This window comes from Balaenoptera ricei, chromosome 4 (assembly GCF_028023285.1).
Source record: "Balaenoptera ricei isolate mBalRic1 chromosome 4, mBalRic1.hap2, whole genome shotgun sequence".
NCBI lineage: Eukaryota > Metazoa > Chordata > Mammalia > Artiodactyla > Balaenopteridae > Balaenoptera > Balaenoptera ricei.
Genome location: NC_082642.1, coordinates 79,523,852 through 79,548,123, shown reverse-complemented (window position 1 = coordinate 79,548,123; position 24,272 = coordinate 79,523,852). Strand labels below are relative to the sequence as shown.

General features: G+C 39.7%; 1 protein-coding gene across 3 annotated transcripts in view; it reads left to right on the top strand.

The window, feature by feature from the left end:
* The first annotated feature begins 5,098 nt into the window (after positions 1-5,098).
* LIPH (lipase H) overlaps positions 5,099-24,272 on the top strand; it is a 46,240-nt gene continuing 27,066 nt past the window's right edge. For 2 of the 3 annotated variants that reach the window (XM_059922061.1, XM_059922060.1), the window contains exons 1-3: positions 5,099-5,249; positions 20,070-20,437; positions 21,650-21,758. In XM_059922061.1, the coding sequence (XP_059778044.1) occupies positions 5,201-5,249; positions 20,070-20,437; positions 21,650-21,758 (526 nt within the window). In that variant the 5' untranslated portion in view covers positions 5,099-5,200. Of the gene's footprint in view, positions 5,250-18,581; positions 18,650-20,069; positions 20,438-21,649; positions 21,759-24,272 lie in introns of those variants that run through there. The other variant, XM_059922063.1, reaches the window with a different exon arrangement.

Here is a 24,272-nt window from a genome sequence, read left to right as displayed (position 1 = left end):
TATTATTGTTGTTTTTAAAAAATTTTTGTCTATTTATTTATTTATTTATTTATTTTTGGCTGCGTTGGGTCTTCGTTGCTGCCTGCAGGCTTTCTCTAGTTTTGGCGAACGGGGGCTACTCTTCGTCGGCGGTGCGCGAGCTTCTCGTTGCAGTGGCTTCTCTTGTGGAGCATGGGTTCTAGGCGTGCAGGCTTCAGTAGTTGTGGCTCGTGGGCTCTAGAGCACAGGCTCAGTACTTGTGGCTCACAGGTTTAGTTGCTCCACAGCATGTGGGATCTTCCCGGACCAGGGCTCGAACCCATGTCCCCTGAATTGGCAGGCGGATTCTAAACCACTGTGCCACCAGGGAAGCCCTGTTGTTCGTATTTATTAAGGAAAGTAATTTATAAGTTACATTTCTAGTTTTCTGTTACTGAATCACTAAAAATGGTTTGGTTGACTTTCACCAAATTTGGGAGGTTTGTTTGGAGTTAGTCTGACTTAAAATATATGGCAACGCTAAAATTTACGTTGGATGGCCCTAGGGAGAACCTCAAAAAGAGAGACAGGTATCTCTGGGAGCAGCTGAAACTGAGGTGCAGGCAGAAGAAGAGGAAGCCACCTGGTAAGAAACACTCTCCTAATTTAGACAGCGTGAGCCCCTCAAATGGTTCACAATGGTTCCAAATGGATGCCCAAGCCAAAAGTCACAAGGATAGACCTTCCAAATGCCAGGGGTGGACTTTTCCATAGAGTCTTGCACAGACAACTTTGTGTGCATGCTCCAGGGAATAATTGTCCAATGAAGGTGCAGGATTCTCATGACAAATGATTGGGAAGCCAGCTAAATAAAAGTAAAAACCTGACTCTAATATCAGTATTTCAAAACAACAGTTTAAGGTCCAAGTAAATCTAAAAAACATGGTACCAATGGACTTTAAGTATTGAACATTCCCCTGAAATTTTTGTTGATTTTTCTTTTTTAATGAAATTTTAGTAAGTAAAAAGCATTTTGCCTCTGTCTTGCCATTGTGCAAGGCCTTGCTAGAGCAGTCTCTCTTTGAAATGTTCTGAGCAGCACTCCAAAAACAAGCAGTTACTGAGAGCAGTGGACTTGCACTGATTTTGTTCAATACATTGTTTGTAAGGAAGCCATGCTTTCTAAAACGAAGTAGCTCTACTCAATGAAAAATACTTCTTAGGCCAGAAAAGTAGTATGTAGACATTTTCTTTCTTGTTTTGTAATGAACTACCAAAAAAATTATTCACATAATAATGTTAACAAGTTAGCATAAATATATTATTTTATATTTATATTATTTATTACATTTATTATATTTGATCATATAATATTTATACTTGTTTGTATTATTATGTAATAGTAATACATTAACATATAAATAGGTGAACAAGAAAAAAAATCTAGGTTCCCATTGTCTTGAAGATAAAAAGCCAATATCCTAAGCATGACATAAAATTCTTCACAACCTGTCTTCAAATTACTTTATCATTTCCTATTCATACACACCGAACTCTCAATCCACACTTCTTTTATGCCTCCAAGTTCATTCCCTCTGCCTGGAATGCCTTGCTTCCTCCTTCTTCACCTCGTAAACTGCTGCCTAGTCTTTTTTTTTTTTTTTTTGCTGCCTAGTCTTTGAAACCCAGCTCAAAAGACTTCCTGTGTGAAGCTTTTCCAGTGGTTCCTCCCTGGGATTCCTAGCACCTCACTGCTTTCTCCTCAGTTCCCCTACGGAATGTGTACCCAAATCTCTATATTATATTGCATTGTAGTAGTAGTAGCAGCAGCAGCAGCAGTAGTAGTAATAGCAGTAGAAGTAGTAGTAGTGGTAGTAATGTGTCTGTCTCCTTGAGGGAAGGAGCCATCTCCTACTTTTTCCTTATTATATTTTTAATGGAAGCTCAAGAAATGTTCAATAAATGAAGGAATGAAGAAATGAAACAGGGACTTCCCTGCTGGTCCAGCGGTTAAGACTCCGTGCTCTCAATGCAGGGGGCCCGGGTTCGATCCCTGGTCAGGGAACTAGATCCCACATCCACAACGAAAATCCTGCGTGCTGCAACTAAGACTCAGTGCAGCCAAATAAATATATTTTTTTAAATGAAATGAAACAAATACATAGATTTGGAGAAAGTTACCCTGATCTCCTTATAGAATATGACTCAAGGAAACAGACTTATCTTTCCAAACCTGGACCTCAAGTGAGAAATTGCAGGGCCACTGATGCGGATGAAAAGACAAAAGGACATTATAGTGAGTCATATACCAGCTTGGAGCCCTAGACCAGGGCGGGAGGGGACACAGGTCAACTTTTCTGACTGTTGAAGTCAATGAGAGTTATAAAACCACCTCCCCTCAGTTCCATTACATTTCCATACCTGTTTTTCCTGTCCCTCCATTTGGAAGCTTGCCTGCCTCTTTCTCCTCTGCTCTCTGTAGCAAGTGATTTCTAGGTTAAAAAAAAAAAAAAAAAGCCAGTACATAATACTAAACTGGAAATGAGGAAAATTCTAATGTTCTTGAGTTGTCATTTATCAGGGTCATAGTACTGAGAAAACTGACCATTATTCATTCTTATCTAGCTGATGAGAAATGAAGAAATGGTTTTCCATAGAATACCTTTGAATAAATGTTATCATTCAAATGGTTAGGAGTTGGCAGATCATTTGGAATTTTTAAAACCTTTTATTTGGAAATAATGATCAGTTCATAGGAAGTTGAAAAATAGTACAGGGATGTCCCTTGTACACTCACCCAGTTTCCCACAATTGTAACATCTTATATAAGATGTTACAAAACGAGAAAATCAAACTATCAAAAAACTATCAGAAATTGCACTATCAAAGCCAGAAAATCGACTTTGGTACAATTCATAGACCTTACTTAGATTTTACCACTTTTATATGCACTCATTTGTGTGTGTGTATTGGGGGGGGAGGGGTTCTAAGCAACCTTATCACACGTGTAGATTCCTGTAATCACCATTACAATCAAGGGAAGGAAGTAATCCACCTCTGAAAGACTCCTTGTGCTACCCCTTTATCACCCATTTTCTGTTCAGCCTTTCCTCACTCCTCCCCCAATCCTTTAGAATGTTTTATGTTTTTTTATATTTGATATTTTTCACTACCCAAAAAAGAGGGGATGAGTTCTCTCACTGATTCTTGTGCTGTCCTGAATGCTGGAAGTAGAAGGGAGCACACAGCTAGGAAGTTAGGGGACTTTCTGTGTCCCCAGCAGGACAATCATTAATAGTAACACAAAGAGGCCTCCCAACGGAAATGATTCTTATTCCTATAATTGGCTAGTTTCCAGAAAAATGTACATTGGCTCTGTCTAGATAAACACTTGGCATGGTACTAAAACTGATAGGAATTCAACAAATTTTATCAGGCAAGTACACTGAGCCAACAGGGGCAATGCATTCCATAACATGTTCCTAACAGAATGTGAAACAATTCTCCATTTGTTCCAGAGGGCAGTTGTTTTCAAATTAGTAAAGCTTACTGGAAATGGAAAAAAAAAAAAAAACCTAACAGGCCACCTATCTGGTTTTCTTATTTATGTATCCTTAATTTATTTCTCCAAGCAGGAGACAAAATACCAAAACAGAGAAGTGCTGGCTAAAATTATTCACCTGAAACATCACTGCTAAAAGGTCCTCTTCATTCCTACATTCCCACAAAGCTTGTCCACCTAATCCTTCTTAGTACTGTGTGGCTCACCTTCTGAGGGGAGGGAAAGGTGCAGACTGTGTGACCAGTTAGGTAATAACAATAGCTACCAAGCGGTGAGTGCACTTACCCTTGGTAGTAGGCACAGTGCCAAGACCTTGACTTACAATATCTCATTTAATCCATATAACAGCCTGGTGAGATGTGTAGTTTTATCATCTTCATTCTACAGTGGAGAAAACGAAGAGTTAGAGAACTTCTTGTTTTGGTTAAGGCCACTCAACTAGTGAGTTGAAGATGTGGGATTTGAACACAGGTCAGTGGGCCACTGGTAGGGAGTCTTGGCATTCATTAGGTCTGAGGTGTGACACAGAAATCCATATATGATACTTTTAAAAGTTCCCCCAGTGATTCTGATGTACTGATTACTTGGAGAGCATTGCTAGAATCTACTTCCTACAAGGAATGGGGTGCAGGTGCAGAGAATTATATGAGTGTAATTTCTCATATAATTTCTCAAACTTATATGAGAAAACTGATAAACTTATATGAGAGATGCTGTCACTTCATAAACAATACTAAATGACTAGTGAATTTTGCCTACGCTTTGGATGAAAATGTATTCTTAAGTTGTTTCTGTATATTTTCATCTATCTTTCAGCTCTTCGGACCACCATGACAAGCCTGAGTAAGTGTTGCAAGTACTTCTACCAGAGAGAGAATTAAATTACCTTGTAGCTATGGAGCACAAATTTAGTTACTTCCAAATTTGAGGTGGATGGATTCTGGCCTAGTTCTCTATTTAAAGCTTTTTCATCTATTTTTCCTTGAAGAAAAAGGAGAAGAAGGAGAAGGAGAAGAAGGGGAGGAGGAAGAAGGGAGGGGAGGGGGAGGGGAGGGGGACGGGAGGGGGAGGGGGAGGAGGAAGAAGAAGGAAGAAGAAGAACTAAGAGAGAGATGGGAAAAAATAAAAATAAAGATATATAGTACCATTTTAAAAGTTGCCTTTAATCTGAAGCATATTTTTACAAATATAGGTACTTGATTAGACTTAAAATGTTCTTAATAAAATCTAAAGACTGCCTTCTGAGAAATAAGTGTGTAAATAAACACAAAAAGTAGTTTTGTATACACAGGTCAACAGAAGACTAACTGGATTTGTTTCATTCACAAAAACAAGAGGGGAAAATATCTCAAATCACACTTGATTTCAACACACCAAGCCAAACGGCTAATAAACCGCCCACAAAGAATGAAACTATTTTGAACTCATCATTCTGCACATACATAATATCAAGATATGCATAAAATCGTGTAAGCAGAAATGTACCTGACCTTTTATTGAAAAGGGGAGGAGTCACATAGCCTGAAAGGGTTGGGACCCGCCTGCGGTCTCTTGGGAACTTCCTGTTGTCACCACACCTTTGGGTTAGTTATTTGAGCTCTCTCTGAGGGGAGAGTCTAAGGTTCTGGGAAGGAAATCATTCTTCTTGTGAATGCGACACACACTGTCTCCAGTTTCCATATGCTGAGATTATACTTCCTCATCAGTTTGATGTGCTTGGTGAGACCAGGTTGGTCATTTATTGAATGGCTTTCTTAATTATTTAAAAAATATTTAGTATAACTGTCATTCTATCATCCCAGTTCCTTCACTGGACTTTTTAAGTTTCACACAGCGATTTTTCAGGAAAGAAGATATGGATTAAATGAAATTTCGAATTCTGAAAAAACTTTATTTTTCTTCAGTAGTAAAAGAAACTATTATTCCTTTGAACTGGCCTGTTCTTCTGATGTACAAAACTTAAATATGCTGAAAAATCTAGTATTTTTTCTTTCATAGTTCATTTTTCTGTGCCTTTCCACTTCTATGAAATAAGATCATTTATTTTCTGAGAATTTTAAATTTTATTTTACTATAATATCTAATACAGAGAGGACAGGTTTTTACAGCTTTAATGCATCATGTTTATTTAAATTATTTTTATTTAAAAAACCATGATTTTATATGTGTAAACCTCTTGGAATGGTGCCTGGCATATTGATTACTTAAAATTGTTAATCATAATGGAGAAATAAAAATTAAAACAGTAATGTACACAGCAAGGTAATAAAAATAAAGTGAAATGCTTTTTTTTTTTTTTAAAGAAAAGCTCAACACTTCTCAGCTTTTTAGGAATCCAGTACTTTTTCACATAGTTTACTGTAATGAAGACTGGTACAATTTTTCTGAAGGGAAGTATGTTATATATTAGGACCCATAAAAATGTTCATGCCCTTTGAAACTAGTAAAACCATTGCTGGGAATTTGTTCTAAAGAAATATCTTGTAAAAGAAAAACAAAGAACCTATATACAAAGAATGATTCTAACTCTGTTATTTATAATAAGTTAAAACTAGATACAGCAGAAATGTTCCTACATACAGGAATGGATAAAGTACAGTGTAACAACTTTTAAAAATATGTAGCCTTTAAAATAATTCTGAAGCTATGCAGAAATGTGCAAACATGTTTATAACATAATGCAAAGTCAAAAAAGCAGAACTCAATTTTGTAGATAAACTAAGATTACAACTATGCAAAAATCATGTGTGTATGCCTGTAAATAAAGTTTAGAAGGGAAATGGAAAATTAATATAGTTGTATTAGGATTTCAGGCTTATAAATAACTTTTTCTTAATTTGTGCTTTTGAAGTTGACTTAATAGTAAGTTAAAATTAAACTAGTGATGATATTTTAAATTGAGAATTCAACGTTTTAAAATTTGTGTGTATTATCACTTAAAAAAAAATTTTTTTTTGGTCGTGAGGCATGGGGGATCCCTGGCCCCTGAGGGGACCAGGGATCAAACCCTTGTCCCCTGCAGTGGAAGCACGGAGTCTTAACTACTGGACTGCCAGGGAAGTCCCTAAAATTTTAAAAAATAAAATAAATTTAGAGATAGCTTAAGGGGAGTGGGAACTAACCTTCACACAAAAACCTGACGGTAATTTGTGAGTACTTTCTTCCAGTCTCCCATTATATATCTCAGTTTACAAAGCTGGAACTTAATTTTTTGTGACCTGCCTTTTTAAAAAAATGTATTTTTAAATTAATTTTAAAATTTGAAGTATAGTTGATTTACAATGATTCAGGTGTACAGCAAAGTGATTCAGTTCATATATATATATATTCTTTTTCAGATTCTTTTCCATTGTAGGCTATTACAAGATACTGAATATAGTTCCCTGTGCTATACAATAGGTCCTTGTTTATCTATTTTATATATAGTAGTGTGTATCAGTTAATCTCAAATTCCCAATTTATCCCTCCCCAACCTTTCCCCTGGTAACCATTGACCTGCCTTTTTACTTAATGTTATCTCATCAGAAAAGTCTTGTTTTAAGTCATTCCATAAGACCCACTGCTGCATGATAGAATCTAAGCAGATAGATATACATCACAATAAACTTCCATAGCTAGAAAGAAAAAATATAAAAACCATAATTATAGCTGTAAGCTAAATCCGTACTTTCAGTATCTGCAAAACCTTGAACTGAGAACTTTCTTGGGGGAGGGTGTTGAATAATATGCAGAAATTATCGATCACAAATACATTGACTTTTTGTTTTCCCCTTCCTTGGCTTGCAATCCAAAAATTAGGACTTGTAATCCTTGTAATCCCAAGAATACAAGTCACTTACTTTCAGAGATTTTTATTTTGTTGTTCTAACCTTTGTGAAATCATGATAGGAATGTTTGCCGTACTCTTACTAGTGTACAAAGCAATGGCTAGCAAACTCTAGTGTGCACTGGAATCATTTGGGGAATTTGCTAAAAATGCAGAGACTATCTCCAGAGATCCAAACTCTGGGTCTGGGGTGAGGTCCTGGAATCTGCATTTCAAACAAACTCACAAGGTTTTTCAGTTTGTAGGTGGTTCAAGGAACACAGGCTGATAAGTATTCTTCTAAATTAAGGCTGCTTGTCATAAGTATTTTATTTATTTATTTTAAATTTATTTATTTATTTATTTTTGGCTGCGTTGGGTCTTCGTTGCTGCCTGCGGGCTTTCTCTAGTTGCAGCAAGCGGGGGCTACTCTTCGTTGCAGTGTGTGGGCTTCTCATTGCGGTGACTTCTCTTGTTGCGGAGCATGGGCTCTAGGCGCGCGGGCTTCAGTAGTTGTGGCACGCGGGCTCAGTAGCTGTGGCTTGTGGGCTCTAGAGCGCAGGCTCAGTAGTTGTGGTGCAGGGGCTTAGTTGCTCTGCGGCTTGAACCGGTGTCCTCTGCAGGCGAATTCTTAACCACTGCGTCACCAGGGTAGTCCCTGTCATAAGTATTTTTAAAAGTTACTCTGCCATTGGTATTTTGTCCTGTGGCAACTTGTGTAAAACTAGGTAGATATTTTCCTAGAGAAAATAGCTTAGTGTCAAAATTAGAGAGAGAATTGTTTCCTCGGATATTGGAAGCTCTCTTCAGGTTGATTTATAACTCTGTGTGTGTGTGTGACTCATCCTTCTCCAACACAGAGGAGACAAAGGTGAGTGAGGGGGTGGAGTGTGAATGTGCATATTTATGCACATGATTAAGAGATGAGAGTGAGGAAATCAGGCATCTCATTTGTTTTCTGGGTTATATCCTAAAGAAATACAAGCTGGTGGTTAAAAGCAAAGATGTCCTTCTAACCAAGAGGGCATTTGGCCCGTATGCTTCTTGCCTGTCTCTGCCTTGGGTAAAAGAGAAACAAAGATATTCCAGCAGTTTTGGCTCTGGCCAACTGTGAACCCGTCACAATCTGGCTCAGGATGGATTTTTAGTGCCAAATTCAGTGTGGTTCTCTGCGTAAAAAAAATAAACTTTTCAGATTAAAAAAAAAAAATCAATAGAATTTCATTGTAGGGACATGTCACCTTCCCCTTCTCCTTCTCTCTTCAAAGTAGGAGTCCAGCTCATTTTCTAATGTCTCCAAGTCAAAGTTTCTGGGCTAAAGAGATGTTTATTTCTGAGACATTTGGAAGTTCCTGCAGAACAGTGTTTTCAGGCAAGCCTAAGAGTGTGCGCAAACGTGGGTTTCTGGAAAGCTCCTAGCTCCATCAGTTAACACGTGGTGAGCTGTGTGTCCTGGTCACTGACTGGCATCCACCACCCGGCAGGCAAAATACTCAACAGTGTATCCCTTAATCTAGGTCTGAATCTCAGTAAATATTTTCAGGCTACATCGAGTCAATATACCTGTCTGTGGACCTCTGTTCTAAAGAAGTTATTCATACACTTTTGCGTCATGTTTGGAGGTGGGAGAATGAGAGCTTGAGCCCACCTCGGAGCCCAAAACTTGACATGAAAGAAGTGTAAGTCAGGGCCCTGCCTGTTTTACTTCCTGACTGGATACGAGGCAGCAAGGTGAAATTAGGTGGAATTACACCGCTGTCACTGGGGGTTGGAGATTAGTAGACTAAACTTCACCAACCATGGGTCTGAGAGAAACTGATACTTTCATTTTTAATAAACTGACTCGGCCATATTGAGAGGTTTTGCTCATTGACTCTCATAGAATCTCAGAACCATCTCTCTTCTCGCCCCACTTACAATTGCTTCATTGGTGGCTTATTTCTATCTACAATTCCATCTTCTCTCTTCACAGACACCTCTTTGGATATGAATGAGGAGTTTCCTCTTTCTGCAGGAGTTTTCCCCCAATCAGAGTTGTGGGAGCTGAAATCAGTTCCTCCAAAGGCAGGTAGAAGCTAAAAAGCCAGAACCGAGCATGACTCTGAGATAGCATGGGCAGCTTTATTTAGCTGCAGGGCAGTGTGTCTTGTGAATACAGAGCCAAAGGATCCCTTGGAAGTTTCATCAGAAAGGAAGCAAGGTTGTCAGTGATCAGTCTGAGGGAATCACACTTTTCTATCCAACTGGGACTCATATAAAATAAGTCAATCTAGGGAAACAAATGTCTCCCTGTTTTCTTGGTTGTAGCCTAAAGAAACATAGCTGGTGGATAAAAGCTAGGGATAATCTTTCCAACCAAGAGGACATTTTGTCTAACCAACCCAATTTTATGTGGTAAAGGTAAAACAAAATAACAGCTATATTAATCCCTAAGTCTGAAGAATAAGAGTGATTTGTTTTGCACAGGAACAGCTACAATCCCTCCCTCACAGCCAACAGACTGACCAGAGTGGGTGGCGGAGGGGCAGGGGTGCTTTATTTATCCTGCAGTGGTAGAAAATGAAGGTCTATCAACCTCAGTTTCCAAGGGGAAAGAAAACAAATTGGAAAACTGGGAGCCTGATTTGATTGCGACAGAAAAAGGGAAACTTCTGCCCAGTCACCTCCAAAAGACTTTTCGTCTTTTTTTTTTTTTTCACTCTTTCCATGAAAGGATGAAATTACAGGAGCCATTTTTAAGAAACAGATTTATTGAGATATAATACACATACCATACAATTCACCCACTTAAAGTGTTTTTTAATATATTCACAGATATGTGCAACTGTCACCAGTCAATTTTAGAACACTTTCATGACCCCAAAAAGGAACCCAGTACCCTTTAACTATTGCACCCCATCTCTCCATCTCCTCCCATCCCGTAGCCCTAAGCAACCACTAATCTACTTTCTGTCTCTATAGATTTCCCTATTCTGGACATTTCATATGAATAGAGTCATATAATATGTGGTCTTTTGTGACTGGCATCTTTCACTTATCGTATTGTTTTCAAGACTCATCCTTATTGTAGCATGTGGAACCATGTTTGTTAACTAACAGGTATTTAATAGCAAAAAAACCCTGCTTGATATAAAGGTGGGAAAACACCTATCTGACCAATATTCTAATTACAAGAGTAAAGTATGTTTATTTTCAGGTCTTTTAATTAAAATTTAAGAAAAAGGAGATTTCTTGATATATTAATTTTTTTAGATTAGGGTTGTCTTTGGTTCGTAAGAAAGTCCTGGAAATTTGTTTTCTTAAGTAGATGCCAGAGGCATCCTTTCAAATAAGTTAGTTTGCAGATCTTAGAATTTCATTTCTAAAAGGAATGCTAGAGTTAGCTAAATGGCTAAGGAATGAGGAACCAACACCTCATTTTAATATGAGAAAACTTATGACCCAAATAGGTTGTTTGTTTTACCTTGTTAATGACACAGCCAGAAACAAACAGTTCTTTGGCCAGGGAGAAGCACTGTCACCTGTATACTGGCTAATAAAGCTTCCCTTTTCCAAATCCTTGGTTGGATTAAGGAAACTAAAATATTGTAAGGGGGACTTCCCTGGTGGCACAGTGGTTAAGAATCCGCCTGCCAATGCAGGGAACATGGGTTCGGGTCCTGGTCCAGGAAGATCCCACATGCCGCAGAGCAATTAAGCCCATGTGCCACAACTACCGAGCCTGTGCTCTAGAGCCCACGAGCCACAACTACTGAAGCCCACGCACCTAGAGCCCGTGCTTCGCAACAAGAGAAGCCACTACAATGAGAAGCCCGTTCACCACAGCAAAGAGTAACCCCCTGCTCTCTGCAACTAGAGAAAGCCCGAGTGCAGCAACAAAGACCCAACACAGCCAAAAAAAAAAAAAAAAAAAAAAAAAATGATGGAAGGAAGGAATTTATTGAGCACTTATTTTATATCAAATCCCACACTGTGATTTACTTATTTTATTTAGCCTTCATAACAACCCTACAAGATCGATACTACTAACCCAACTTATCATCAACATCATCATCAATTACTAGCTTTTTGGCATCTATTATGCATCCTGTAATGCTTTAGATACTTCATAGGCATTTTCTCTCATTCTCACATCAGTCCTGACGGCAGGGCTGGGATTACAGTGAGGCAAGTGAGGCACTCACTAGGTGCAAAATTTAAGGGTGGAAGGGACATCAAAATAGTCATCAAGGTCAGTCATATTTATGACATTTTAATGCAATAAAAATATTTTATTTTTGTGATATTTTAATGCAACATTTAAGTGATATTTTAATATATAAATAATATTTTACTATCATTTAATGTTTAATGCAAACAATAATCTGCATATCATTAATAATGTATATTATAATGCATAGATGATATTTTAATGCAATATTTTTAAAAGATCAAAATCAATGCAAATATATGATGAACAAAATGTCAAAAATTTTAACAAGATATACTATTGATTGTTTTACAAGTCTGTGTTATTGTACAACAGGAAAAATTATCTCCACTTGGCTGGAATTCCTGGGTCCATGACAACTCACTTCGTTGCTAGACAGTTTATAAGGGTTGACAATGGTTTATGAACAGATTAAATAATGAAGGTCTATTTTTCACTTGTTTTAAAATATGGGAGGATATTTTGATAAATATATATTTATATAAATATGTATATTTATATGGTGTGGTTTTTCTTTTGCCTTGGGCTCAATACGGCTCTGCAAAGCACTGCCTGACAGATTGTCACTATTATGATCATTTTACACATGCAAAACTGAGACCTAGAGAGGTTGGGTAATTAATTACCAGAGGTCACATAGCTAGTAGGCAATGGAATTGAACCACAAACCTAGGTCTGTCTCCAAAACCCAAGCTCTTTCCAAAATTGTGTTGTGTTTTTGTTTAAGACATTAGACCAGGGTTGGCAAACTTCTTCTGTAGAGAGCCGGATAGTAAATATTTCCAGCTTTGTGGACCAGTGGTCACGGTTAAACTACTCATCTTTGCCTTATAGGAGGAAAACAGCTATAGGCGATACACTAATGAGCACGGCTGGATTTGGCCCGTGGGCAGTCATGCATTGGATTATAAGAAAATATCTCAGGCACAAATATGTTATATCTGAAGATGCTATAGCCAGATTTCCCTGACATCCTACTTGAATATGTTTCTTTTAATTTAACAGAGGGAAGACAGTAAATGATAATCAGGCCTGCCCTACATAGGGATCTGAATTCATCACGGGATGGCAGACATCACCCATCCAATTGTAATTTTCCAGTTGTCAACAGGAAACAGCATTTCAGAGGGATTGAATTTCAAAGTAGTCTGAAGAAGAAAGGCAGAGTTTCTCCTGTTTCAAATAAACTCTAGAAGAAGAGGTTAAGGTTTAGAAACCAGTTTAACACGTTCTGTAGTTCTTGATTGGGCTGTTAATAATACTAACTCTAAGCAAACTTGACTTTGTAACAAAACAACAAAATAACCAACAAGAGGTTTGCTTTCTGAAGGCATACATAGTAGTTAATCATTTTAGTAATACCAACATAAAGTAAAATGTGAAGAACTATATTTACGAGGGTGAAGCAATTTAACAAATTTGCTACTCACATATATCTAGTCCTTGCATGTTCTCCAAACTGCCTGAGAATTTCAGTCCCAAAGACAAGACAAGTTCCTGAGCTTGGTGCTGGGGACGCAATACTAGACTAAAAACAATACAGTTCCTGCCCTCAGAGGAGCTTAAACTAACTTGTAACATGGTCCAAAATAAGATAAATGTAATGTTTTCTTTTTAAAATGTTATTAATTCTGAGAGGAAAAGGGTTAATAACCTGAGGCAATTTTAAACAAAGAACATTGGAAGTGGAGTGCATGACCCATTGTTGTTTGCATATGATTTTCCAGGCCTTGTCACCTGCAGATATATTTTTACATAGTTTCAGTCATAATGCATATGCCATTTCATACTTCATTTATTTTATAAACATTACATAATACACTCCTTATAGTATTTATATGGCTCATTCTGAATGGCTGAATAATGCGTTAACAGATTGATATTCATTTATTCAGGAAACATTTATTGAAGCCAACTCCGAGCCAGGTTCTGTTCTTGGCACTGGGAACATAAGAATGGATAAACAGACAAACAGATCAGTCATCTTGGAGCTTCTGTGCTAGTGGGGGAAGTTATTTCAGAAAAGGAAAGAATGCTTCAAGTTTGTGGTAGGAAAAAGACAAGTAACATTTAAGGGGAAAAGTTCTCTGGAGTGGAATTCAACACAAGAAGGAAGTAGGAACGCATATTTAAAGCCAGGGCATCATTTAGGCCAAGGAATTCATTTACAGATATGAATAAACTTAGGAACTAAATTATCCACTAGCCGCTTTTTTTTTTAATTGAAAAAAAAAGAAAAGAGTCAACTTTAATTATAACTAACCAAACTGCATCCAGGAATGTCTCCAAACAATCGAACAAAAGAAAAACGATAAAATTGTCCTATTGAAGAAACCAAGAGTTTCTACCAGTCCCAGAGCTTCTGAGGGTTAAGCCAAGAGCAGCTCATTCCTGAGGCTGGTTCTGTCCCCCACTCAAGTTTCTCATCCCATGAGCAGAGTTGGGGATGGGTGAAGGACCATCCACTAGCCCGTCTTGAAAAGACAGCAAGAGCCAGTCACCCAGGGGTGAATGGAGAAGGCTAGGAAAAGGACTCACTGTGAGCAATAATCTCATATATTATAGAACTAAAACTACATAGCCAGGGAAATATGATCCCAGAAGATAATTTTTATATACACTTCATCTTTATTCACAGTAGATCATGTTCTGTAAAGGCGCTACAAGCACTGAAGTAGCAGTTACTGAACCATTGCTCTTAGAGGGAATATACGGTTAGGTTCCTGTGAGCCTCTGCTTATGACATTTTAGTTGACTGATCAATACATAATCTTATTTTATGTGTGTTTCTATTTAAAGACACCTTATTTTATATATAGTGTTTTGTTTTGTTTTTTTAATATTTATTTATTTATTTATTCATTTATCTACTTAATTTATTTATTTTGGCTGTTCCAGGTCTTAGTTGTGGCTCATAGGATCTTTGCTGCAGCATGCGGGCCCTTAGTTGTGTCATGCGAACTCTTAGTTGTGGCATGCATGCGGGATCTCGTTCCCTGACCAGGGATCAAACCAGGGCCCCCTGCATTGGCAGTGTGGAGTCCTACCCACTGGACCACCAGGGAAGTCCCAATATATATTGTTGATTTGCTAACATTGAACTCATGGCCAGCACTATAACTCATACCTGAACAAAATTATCTCACACTCACATTTTCTCTGTAAGGTACGTCACAGCCTTCATGAGTTTAGAAATGCCAGCCAGCACTTGAGGACTATGTCTGGGGGATTTTAAACAGTGAAATCACCAAGAAAAGGCACAAGAAGCAAAAAACATGGCAGTAAGAGGCCAGGTAAAGGACATTTGCTATGAGAGCTGAAACAAGAAGGCAAAGTGTCGCTGTGTTTGACCTCAGCTGAGAGTGATGTGTGGGGCAACTCAGATTTTTTGCCACTCAGCACCTAGCTGTGAATAACTGCAAAAGCCCCTCAAGTACTGATTTTGGGGGTTACAAATACATTTGGGTTTTATTTTAGTTCTTAGGTAGAGTGTTTATTGCTGTGCTTTATCACAGATATTCTGCATTCTTCTTTTAATGTATTAAATATTATGTAATTTTTTTATTTATTAAAAATAAGAAAGGTTTGGCCCTCAAGGGCTCCCAGGCTGTTGCTGAGGTCTGAGTGGCCATCACACTCCTCTTCCGTCTGGGTTTCAACCAACTGAGAAATTGACCCAGGGCTAAAAGTATCAGCTTTCTTGTTGGCATAGTTGGATTTGAGAAAAGTGCAGGTCAAATCGTTTTCTCCTCCTAATGCAAACCAGAGGTCCCCTGCTGACCTCTCCCCAAGTGGCAGGGTGTATCTGCCACCAGGGAGGAAGAGGAGGGAGAGAAACCACTGAAGGGAAAAGGAGAGAGGGGGCGGCCCTCCTTCCTGGGGAGTGGAGTGGATGTCCCTTGGATGAGGCACGCCCAAACTACCGGGATGCGGAGCAGGGGTGACAAATTCTTGCTCTGGGGTGTTACCAATAAATTTTAACGAGTAGGTGAATTCACAAGAATGAAATTCACGAATAAAGAGGATTGACTGTATTTTGACAGTGTTTGTGTGAGTGTGTGTGTATGTGTGTGTTCTGAAGAAGAGGTCAAGAAGGATATACAATACAGGAGGCAATACAAGTGCAGTGACTTTCTTATCTTTCTTGGTAGGGAATGAGGAGCTAGAATAGATACAGTAACTAGAACAGAAGCTCTCTGTGATTGATACACTAGGAAATAGAGCCTTAAATTTTATTTTTAAACTAAAAAAGGAATCACCAGATGAACTAAAAGTAATTTTATAACTAATAAAAATCAGGAGGTAGAGGGGAGAAGTATTGAGTGTGCTAAGGCCCTCATCATTTATAACAGAGGGTCATTAGATACTGTCTCGAGTTACTAAAGCAAGGACTGGAGCAGAATAAGGAAAGACAACTGTTCTGACAAAGGTCAGCAGCAGGACACATGGCAGAAGTTAAAAATATGCCCTACAACAGTCTGAAATACAGTTTCCAGGTGCCCAAAACTCCTGGCCAGGAGTTCACGTTGGAGGATAAATAAATCTGAATAAATATTGCTAAGTCTGGAGCAGTTCTGCATGTAGTCTATTTCTGACCTACAGGCTACACATTGAAATCCCATGAAATAGAGATTTAAGTGTTTCATATAAAGTTATAAAGGTCAATCCCAGAAAAAAATTAAAGCAGGCTATAAACATCCCAGTATGAGAAAGAAAATATAAACGGAATAAAACAAAGAAAAGAGAGACAGGGCAATCCACATAGCAAAAGCAATGGCCTTTTCCAGAGCACAATGCTGTTATAAAAATAACTAAGACATTTAAAAATACTTGAAGTCACAGTGGTTCTATCAAATGAAAAATAAAAACCCATTTGTTCTGCCCTTCTTGCCTTTCTGTAACTGTCAATTTTAAGGGCTTCTAGTAAGGACTCAGCAAGCCAAAAAGATTGGTTGAACCATTCCATAGTCATTAAAGTTGGCAGTTTCTGCTGAAAAATAGCTCTGGCCCCAAACTTCAGGATGCATCTCTGAGCCTTCCAAGTACTCAGACACATGGTTTATGACACATTGACATAATATTGCTCAATTGGCTCAAAATGAACAAACCCTAGTAATTAAGCAGTCCCCTTCTTTGGAAAGGGATCTCTATCTTTTCCAGTATGACCTCATTCATAATTAATTTCTGCCGCATAAATTTCTTGGGCAGGTAGGTAGCAAGTGAAAGATGACTTAATTTCCCCAGGCCACCTGGTGAGTCAGTCACACAACCAGGAACAAAACCCAGTTTTACTGATGTCTAAGACCCAGAGGCTCAGCCCTACCCTGTGACTCTTCCTGTCCAATAAAATGACTAATTGAACAGTCAATTATTTACTCTGGGACTTGCTCTACAAGCACCAGATAAGTTTCAGTCCGTGTTCACCTGGGGCAAGTGATCTACAGGAAGAGAAAAATGAAAGGGGCCAACAGATGGAGAAAATATTTACATAGCTGAATAAGTCCTGGGCATCTAATGCACAGCATGGTGACTATAGTTAACAATACTGTATTGTATATTTGAAATTTGCTAAGGCAGTAGATCTTAAATGTTCTCCTCTCACACACATAGACACACACACACACGCACACACACAAGTTAACTACGTGAGATGAATGTGTTAACTAACCTTATTGTTGTAATCATTTCTTAATATATATATTAAATTATCACATTGTACACCTTAAATTTACACAATATTATTTGTCAATTATATCTCAATAAAGCTGAGGAAAAAAAGAAAAAAAGACAGTATTTACATTGTGAGCATGCTTTACTGCACAATCTACTGGATAGTACAGAGTAAAAGGAGGAATGTGTGACTTTGGGGCTCAATTTTTAGCCACATCTTTTCTAGGGTGAGGCATTTCAAAGCCTCCTTAATTTCTAACCTTCTATTTGAGCTTCTTTTGCTCATTCTGTTTTGGAAGTTCACTCACTCCTAAGTACCAGAGCCTTTGCAAGAAGTTTCAAGTAAAAGTATCCATGAATGGACCCAGGTTGTGAAGGAATGGTAGAGCCCCCAGGATGAAGGCCACTCTGAGGCTCAGAATAAGGGAGGAGCAATTCCTGGGTGTGCAAGTGCAGATTCACTGAGAATAGGGGCCCAGGGCAAATGGTTCCTAAATTCTTATTGGAAGAAGTCAGAACAGATGTTTCCCAAGGCACTCTTGTCTTTTTTTGGGCCAGTTGCAAGTCAACTGCCTTCCCAGTCTGTTCCCTCTCCTGAAGAATGGTCATGGTTAGGGCCTTGCCCCCTCTCCTGAAAATCCTAAAAGGCCATTTCCAGCTTGGAGCTAGGGATTGTCTGCTGCTCCAGTTCACCTGCTCCTGTTCTCTCTCAATCAAGCAGGATGTGGGGGGGGGGGGGTCACAATAATAGTAATAATAATATATAGTAATTATTATTATAATTTAAAAAATAGTCCTCCCAATCATCATATTATTGTGTCTGGATACCAATGTCGATCAGAGGTTTACCTTTTTTTTTTTTTCATTTATTTTTAGCTGCGTTGGGTCTTCATTGCTGCACGCAGACTGTCTCTAGTTGTGGTGAGCGGAAGCTATTCTTTGTTGCGGTGCGCAGGCTTCTCACTGCGGTGGCTTCTCTTGTTGCGGAGCACGGGCTCTAGGCGTGCGGGCTTCCGTGGTTGCAGCGTGCGGGCTCTAGAGCGCAGGCTCAGTAGTTGTGGCACACGGGCTTAGTTGCTCCGCGGCATGTGGGATCTTCTTGGACCAGGGCTCGAACCCGTGTCCCTTGCATTGGCAGGCGGATTCTTAACCACTGCACTACCAAGGAAGCCTTAGTCTCCTTTAATGTAGAACATTTCCAGTCTTTCTTTGTCATTTATGACATTGATTTTTTTTTTTAAGCATACAGGTTCTTTCTTTAAAAAATAGAATATTCCTCATTTTATGTTTGTCTGATTTTTCCTCATGGTTAGATTCCAGCTATGCATTCCCTACTAGAACACTTCACAGGTGAAGCTGTGTCCTTCCCAGTGCATTACAGCTATAGGCACATGATATCCATCTGCTCCTCATTGGTGATGTCAAGTTTGATAACCTTGTCAAGGTATTGTTCACTTTCTCGATCTTACAGTTACTATTTCTTCCCTAATCTCTAATGAGCAATCTGTGGGAGACACTTTATTTTTTTTTTAATATTTATTTATTTATTTATTTAGGTCGTGCTGGGTCTTAGTTGCAGCATGCGGGATCTTTAGTTGTGGCGTGCGGACTTCTTAGTTGCGGTATGCGTGTGGGATCTAGTTCCCTGACAAGGGATCGAACCTGGGCCCCCTGCATTGGGAGCATGGAGTCTTACCCACTGGACCACCAGGGAAGTCCCTGTGGGAGACACTTTAAAACTGTACAAATATCATGCTCCTCCTCAAGATCCACATCCCCACCCCAACCTCAGTTTAGCATCCATTGATGATTCTTGCCTAACCAATCTTTGTTATTATGGTTGCAAAATGATGAATTTCCACTCCAGCATGCATTCCACATTTATCAGTTTGCATTCAGCATTATATTGTAAGAGTCCTCCTCTCTTCTCCATGTTTCTTTATTTATGTATTTATTTGTTATGGAATCATGGATTCCTGGTTTTCAAAGGCCTATCATTCATTACTCTCCTTAATTATTTTGTCCTCAAGTTATCCCAGATCTGGCCAGCAGAAGCCCCTTTAAGCTGGTTCCTATGTCCCTATAACATGTTTTTAAACACTCTCTTACTTTCTGCCATAAAACATTCTCTTACTTTCAGCTCATCTTAAGCTGTTCCTATTACATCCCCAGCCTTTCCATTCTTAGAGCCTAGTCAGCAGGACATATGCTAAAGGTGGTGCTTGAGCAAAGAAGGAGAGAGAGAGCCCAAGAAAGGCCACCATGGTTAATAGTTTCAGATGCTTCTGAAAGGTGCAGGGCAAGGCACCTCATGTTCTCTACCACCATCCCAGGTGGGTGCTATAGACAAGGAAAGAGATGCTTGGACCCCACAGATTCTGTTATTGAGTCCTCTACCATGTGCTGGGCACTGTGAGGGATACACAAGATTACAAGGCACCATTTCAAGGAAACTGTGGTCTAGTGGGATAGACACATATGTACAGAAATACCCATAATACATCCCTGAAAATGTCTTCATTGTGCTGTCAGTGTGGCACATAGAGGGGTTTGGGGAGTTCTGGGTTGAAGGACAGACAGTAATTATGGCTGGGAGAGTCGGAGAAGGCTTCGTTGAGGTGACTTTTGGGTTAGACGTTGAAAGAGGGTAGGATTTGGAAAAATGGTTTTCTTAGTGAAAAAGAAGTTACTACTTATGAACTCCGAATCAGGTCTGACTTTGCAACTTCATTCAACTAGATCCAGCCTCTTGCTAGGTGCCGTGAGGCACATAGAAAGAACTCCAAAGAGTGTAGGACAGCACTCTTGCTTGATGCCCAACTAAGGAAAGAACTGTCACAATGCCATCTAATTTTTATTTTCAGACACAGATGAAACATGTCCTTCATTTACCAAACTGAGCTTTCACAGTGCAGTGGTTGGAACGGGACTAAACGTGAAGCTGATGCTCTACACAAGGAGAAACCCGACCTGCGCACAGGCCATCAACTCCACAGTTTTGGGGAACTTGAACGTGACCAAGAAAACCATCTTCACTGTCCATGGATTCAGGCCGACAGGCTCTCCTCCAGTTTGGATGGAGGACTTAGTAGAGGGTTTGCTCTCTGTAGATGACGTGAACGTGGTTGTTGTTGATTGGAATCAAGGAGCTACAACTGTAATATACAACCATGCCTCTAGAAAGACCAGAAAAGTAGCAATAGTCTTGAAGGAATTTATCGACCAAATGCTGGTAAGGGAGAATTCTCTTAGATGATTCAGGGCCAAATTGAAACTGGCTCATTATCTGGATATTTAAAGCCAAGAGATAACTACAGTGACCAGAAGGACTATTTTTGCAATGTTTTGCAAATCTGAATAAGCCCCAGGGAAGGTGAAGGGAAGGGCCCGAGGCAAGGCCCATGCATATGGTTGTGCAGGTTGTGCACTGCACAGGGCACCTATCTAAGAGAGCACCATTGTCATTGTAGATTTATATGTCTATTATGATAATTTTCTAGTGAATGACAGCAAAGGGTCCTGAGGAAGGGGCAGCTTTTTCTAACTCACATAAAGGTGTCTAATGGGTATGAGAGGTTCTGTCTAGGGGGTTCCTGGCTTCAATGCCTAGAGTTTCCTCAACTTCTATAGCTCTTCCTTTTCTTAGAAATGCCAAAAGTTTAGTGACCAGATTATCCAAAACCAAAACGGATACACATGGTCTGATGAACGATTTGTGTGTGAGTATGATTTATGTTTTCAGAAGACTTACAAAGATGAAATAAATCTTAAATTTAATTTAATTTAATCTATCTCATGAACTGTCCTTTTTATGAAAAAAAAAAAAGTGACTTGACATCAGGACTACTTCAGAGATTCACACCTGGTGGCCACTGTGGCCAGGGGTGACATAAATTTTACATGAGCTTCCTACTTAAGCCACAGACTTTGGGAAAGTGAATATTAAAATGACTCATGACTGGCTGGCCCAGGACCATGGTTAGTGTGCCCCGCCCCTTTCTTTCCTTCCTTCCCTCTCCATGGTGACTTCATTAACTGAGCCAGCATGGACATAAAGGAGTTCATCAAAATGTTTGGTTGCCCTTCTCAGTTGGGAAGGTTTTAAGGATGTCTCAGCTTGGTTTCTAGCAGAAGCATGAATGGAGACACCATGGCATAAAGGTGAAGGCATAAGTGTGGAGTTGGACAGACCAGTTTGAATTCTGCCCTGCCCCCTCCCTGCCTGACCTTGGGCAGATGACTTCAACCCTGGGCTCAGTCTCCTCATCTGTATAATCAAAAGAATAGCATTTAGTTTGTGTGGGTATTGTGACATTTCAATAAGAGAATGGATATAAGGTGCCCAGAAATGTTTCTCCGAAGTCAACAGTTAGGAAATTTCTCCAGATGTTGTCAACTCCTTGGCCCCTCACAATTTATAACGATGGCCCTCTTGAAATTCCAGGCAGAAGGAGCTTCTCTGGATGACATATACATGATTGGAGTAAGTCTAGGAGCCCACGTAGCTGGGTTTGTTGGAAAGATGTACAATGGCCAGCTGGGAAGAATTACAGGTAAGGCTTCCTGTGAATGGGCACAGGGTAACCAGACTGCTCAGGGTGTTCCCTGGGGGAGCATGATGCAGGCAATCCTAGTCCTTGGGTTCAAAGCCAGCTCTTCCAATTACTTAACCTCTCTGAGCAAATGTCCTCTTGTGCAAAGGGAAGACCATAGTAGTAATTGACCTTAGCAATATTAAATTTATTATTTAATAAAATATGTGCAAAGCACTTTGTAAATTGTATATGCCATAGAAAAGATTGGTGGTGACTTTATTTCTCTTCTGGCTAGAAAAACAGCTACATCCCATGGGGATTTTGCCCCAAGCAGATAGCCTTCTTCCTTTCATTTAATCCAAGATAGTTTGAACTATATACCTAATATATCCCCAGGCATAGCTGGAGCCTCATGATAGGAAAATGAGATGGGAATTATGTTGTCTGGAGCCTCCTCTGTGAATATCGGCTTTCAGGCCAAAGCTGAATAAAAACCCTCAGAAACAAGAGCATGTGAAATTCCAAACAAAGATTCCCTTGCTGGGTTCATTTGCCTAGTGTTCTGTAACTTTCCATAGCTACAGATGAAGGGCTGAGGGAGGCTTTCTCTTTCAGAGACTCAAGGCTTCCATACCTTTCCCAGAATCGATCCTTACATTGAGATAGCCATTCCAAATCTAGGAAATCTGGAAGGTAGATGTGAACAGAGGGAGGCAGGGGAGAGGTAAATGATTCAAACCAACTGCATTTGGGAGGTAACCTTTCAGAGCCACAGGTCTGAATGTGCTACTTAATTTGACATGTGGCCCTGGGCATGTCCCCACCACCACCCCCTGCCCTAAATCTCTCTCTCTCTCTCACATACACCCCCCCCCCCCCACATTGGCTGGTGTCTCTTCTAACCTTGGTACTTGAGGTCACATTCTTTTTCCTGGCTATTTTTTTTTTCTCACTTTCACCCCAAAGGCCAAGGTTCCCCTTATCTTATTTACCTGCTTTCCTAGGGAAGCAAAGCTCTTTTTCAATTTTTTAAAATTATTACTATAATGTTTTAGAAAGTAGTATGTCTTTACTTTTTATAAATTCATTTTCCCTTATGGGTACAAAGGACAGATGGCTCAAATGTGCTTGTTTTCCTTGTCTATTGGGAGCTTCTCCTCTGGGAGCTGGGACTTTTCCCAGTGGTGTGTTTAGAAGCTGATCAGCTCTCAAAAAAAAAAAGATTTATAGCATTTGTTGATTTCCATGATGTAAATACTCCCACTGTGGCTGATTTCAAGCTACTGACCTGACATCACTGACCACACAGTTTGGGAAGAGATAAGCAAAATCTGCTCTCCAGTGCTGGTGCTGGGGGGCTCTAGCCCACCACTGCCTTATTCTATCTACCCCCTAATTTTGCTCCTCAGCCTCCCAGTGAACCTGTTCCCACGACTACTTTGGATGGGAATGCAATGTAACCTGGCCTCTGACCATGGGGATTCCCTGAGCCAACCTCCCTTCCACCCTGGGCCCACGTGGCCCTGCTCTGTGACCTGGACTCAGCCAACAGTCTGCAGCTCAACTTTCTGTCTCCTCTGATTGACCCATGTTCTCCCAACTCCTCATCCTCTCTGAGCCCCAAGGTCAATCTCACCTGTTACTGAGAGCTATTTCAGGGGTAAAGCATCTCCCTTCTCCACTCACCTTCCACTGCCCTGCCAGAGTGGGATCACTGGATTGAGGGGCGGGAATTTGGCCTGTTACCCAAGGACATAATTCCCTCCCAACTCCCAAGAACTGGGTGATTCTGCTTGTTAATTATCTAGACCAGAAGGCTGCTTCATCTCTTCCATTTCCCTTTTTTTTTCTGCTCTTCCTTCTCCTTTTGCTCTCCAGGCACATCTCCTGGTATTACTTTTCATTAATTTCCTCAACAGAAGATGGCAGAAATGAATGGGTTTAAAAACATTTCAAGTACCTACATCACTTGATAATACATTAAATCTGATTCTTGCAAAAATCACCTTGGGGCGCTGGATACAATGCCAACTTGCTGAATTGGAATCTCTGGGCTTGGGGTCCAGGAGTCTGTACTTCCTTTTTTTTTTTTTTTTTGGCCACGCTGCGAGGCATGTGGGATTTTAGTTCCCCAACCAGGGATCAAACCCATGCCCCTTGCAGTAGAAGCGTGGAGTCCTAACCACTGGGCCACCAGGGAATTCCCGGCGGTCTGTACTTTTAACCAGAAGATGCAGGTGGTCTGAACACCATACTTTAAGAAATGATCACAAAGCTGTGTTGTCCAATATAGCAGCCACAAGCCACATGTGCCACTGAGCACCTGAAATGTTGTTAATGCAAATCGAGATGTGCTATAAATGCAAAACACACACTGGAATTTGAAGACTAGGTACAAAAGAAGGGTATTAAAAATTTTCAAATTTTTTATATTGATTACATGTTGAAATAATTTTCTGCTATATTGGGTTAGATAAAACGTATTATTAAAGTCAATCCTCCTTGTTTCTTTTTACTTTTTTAAAGTGGTTG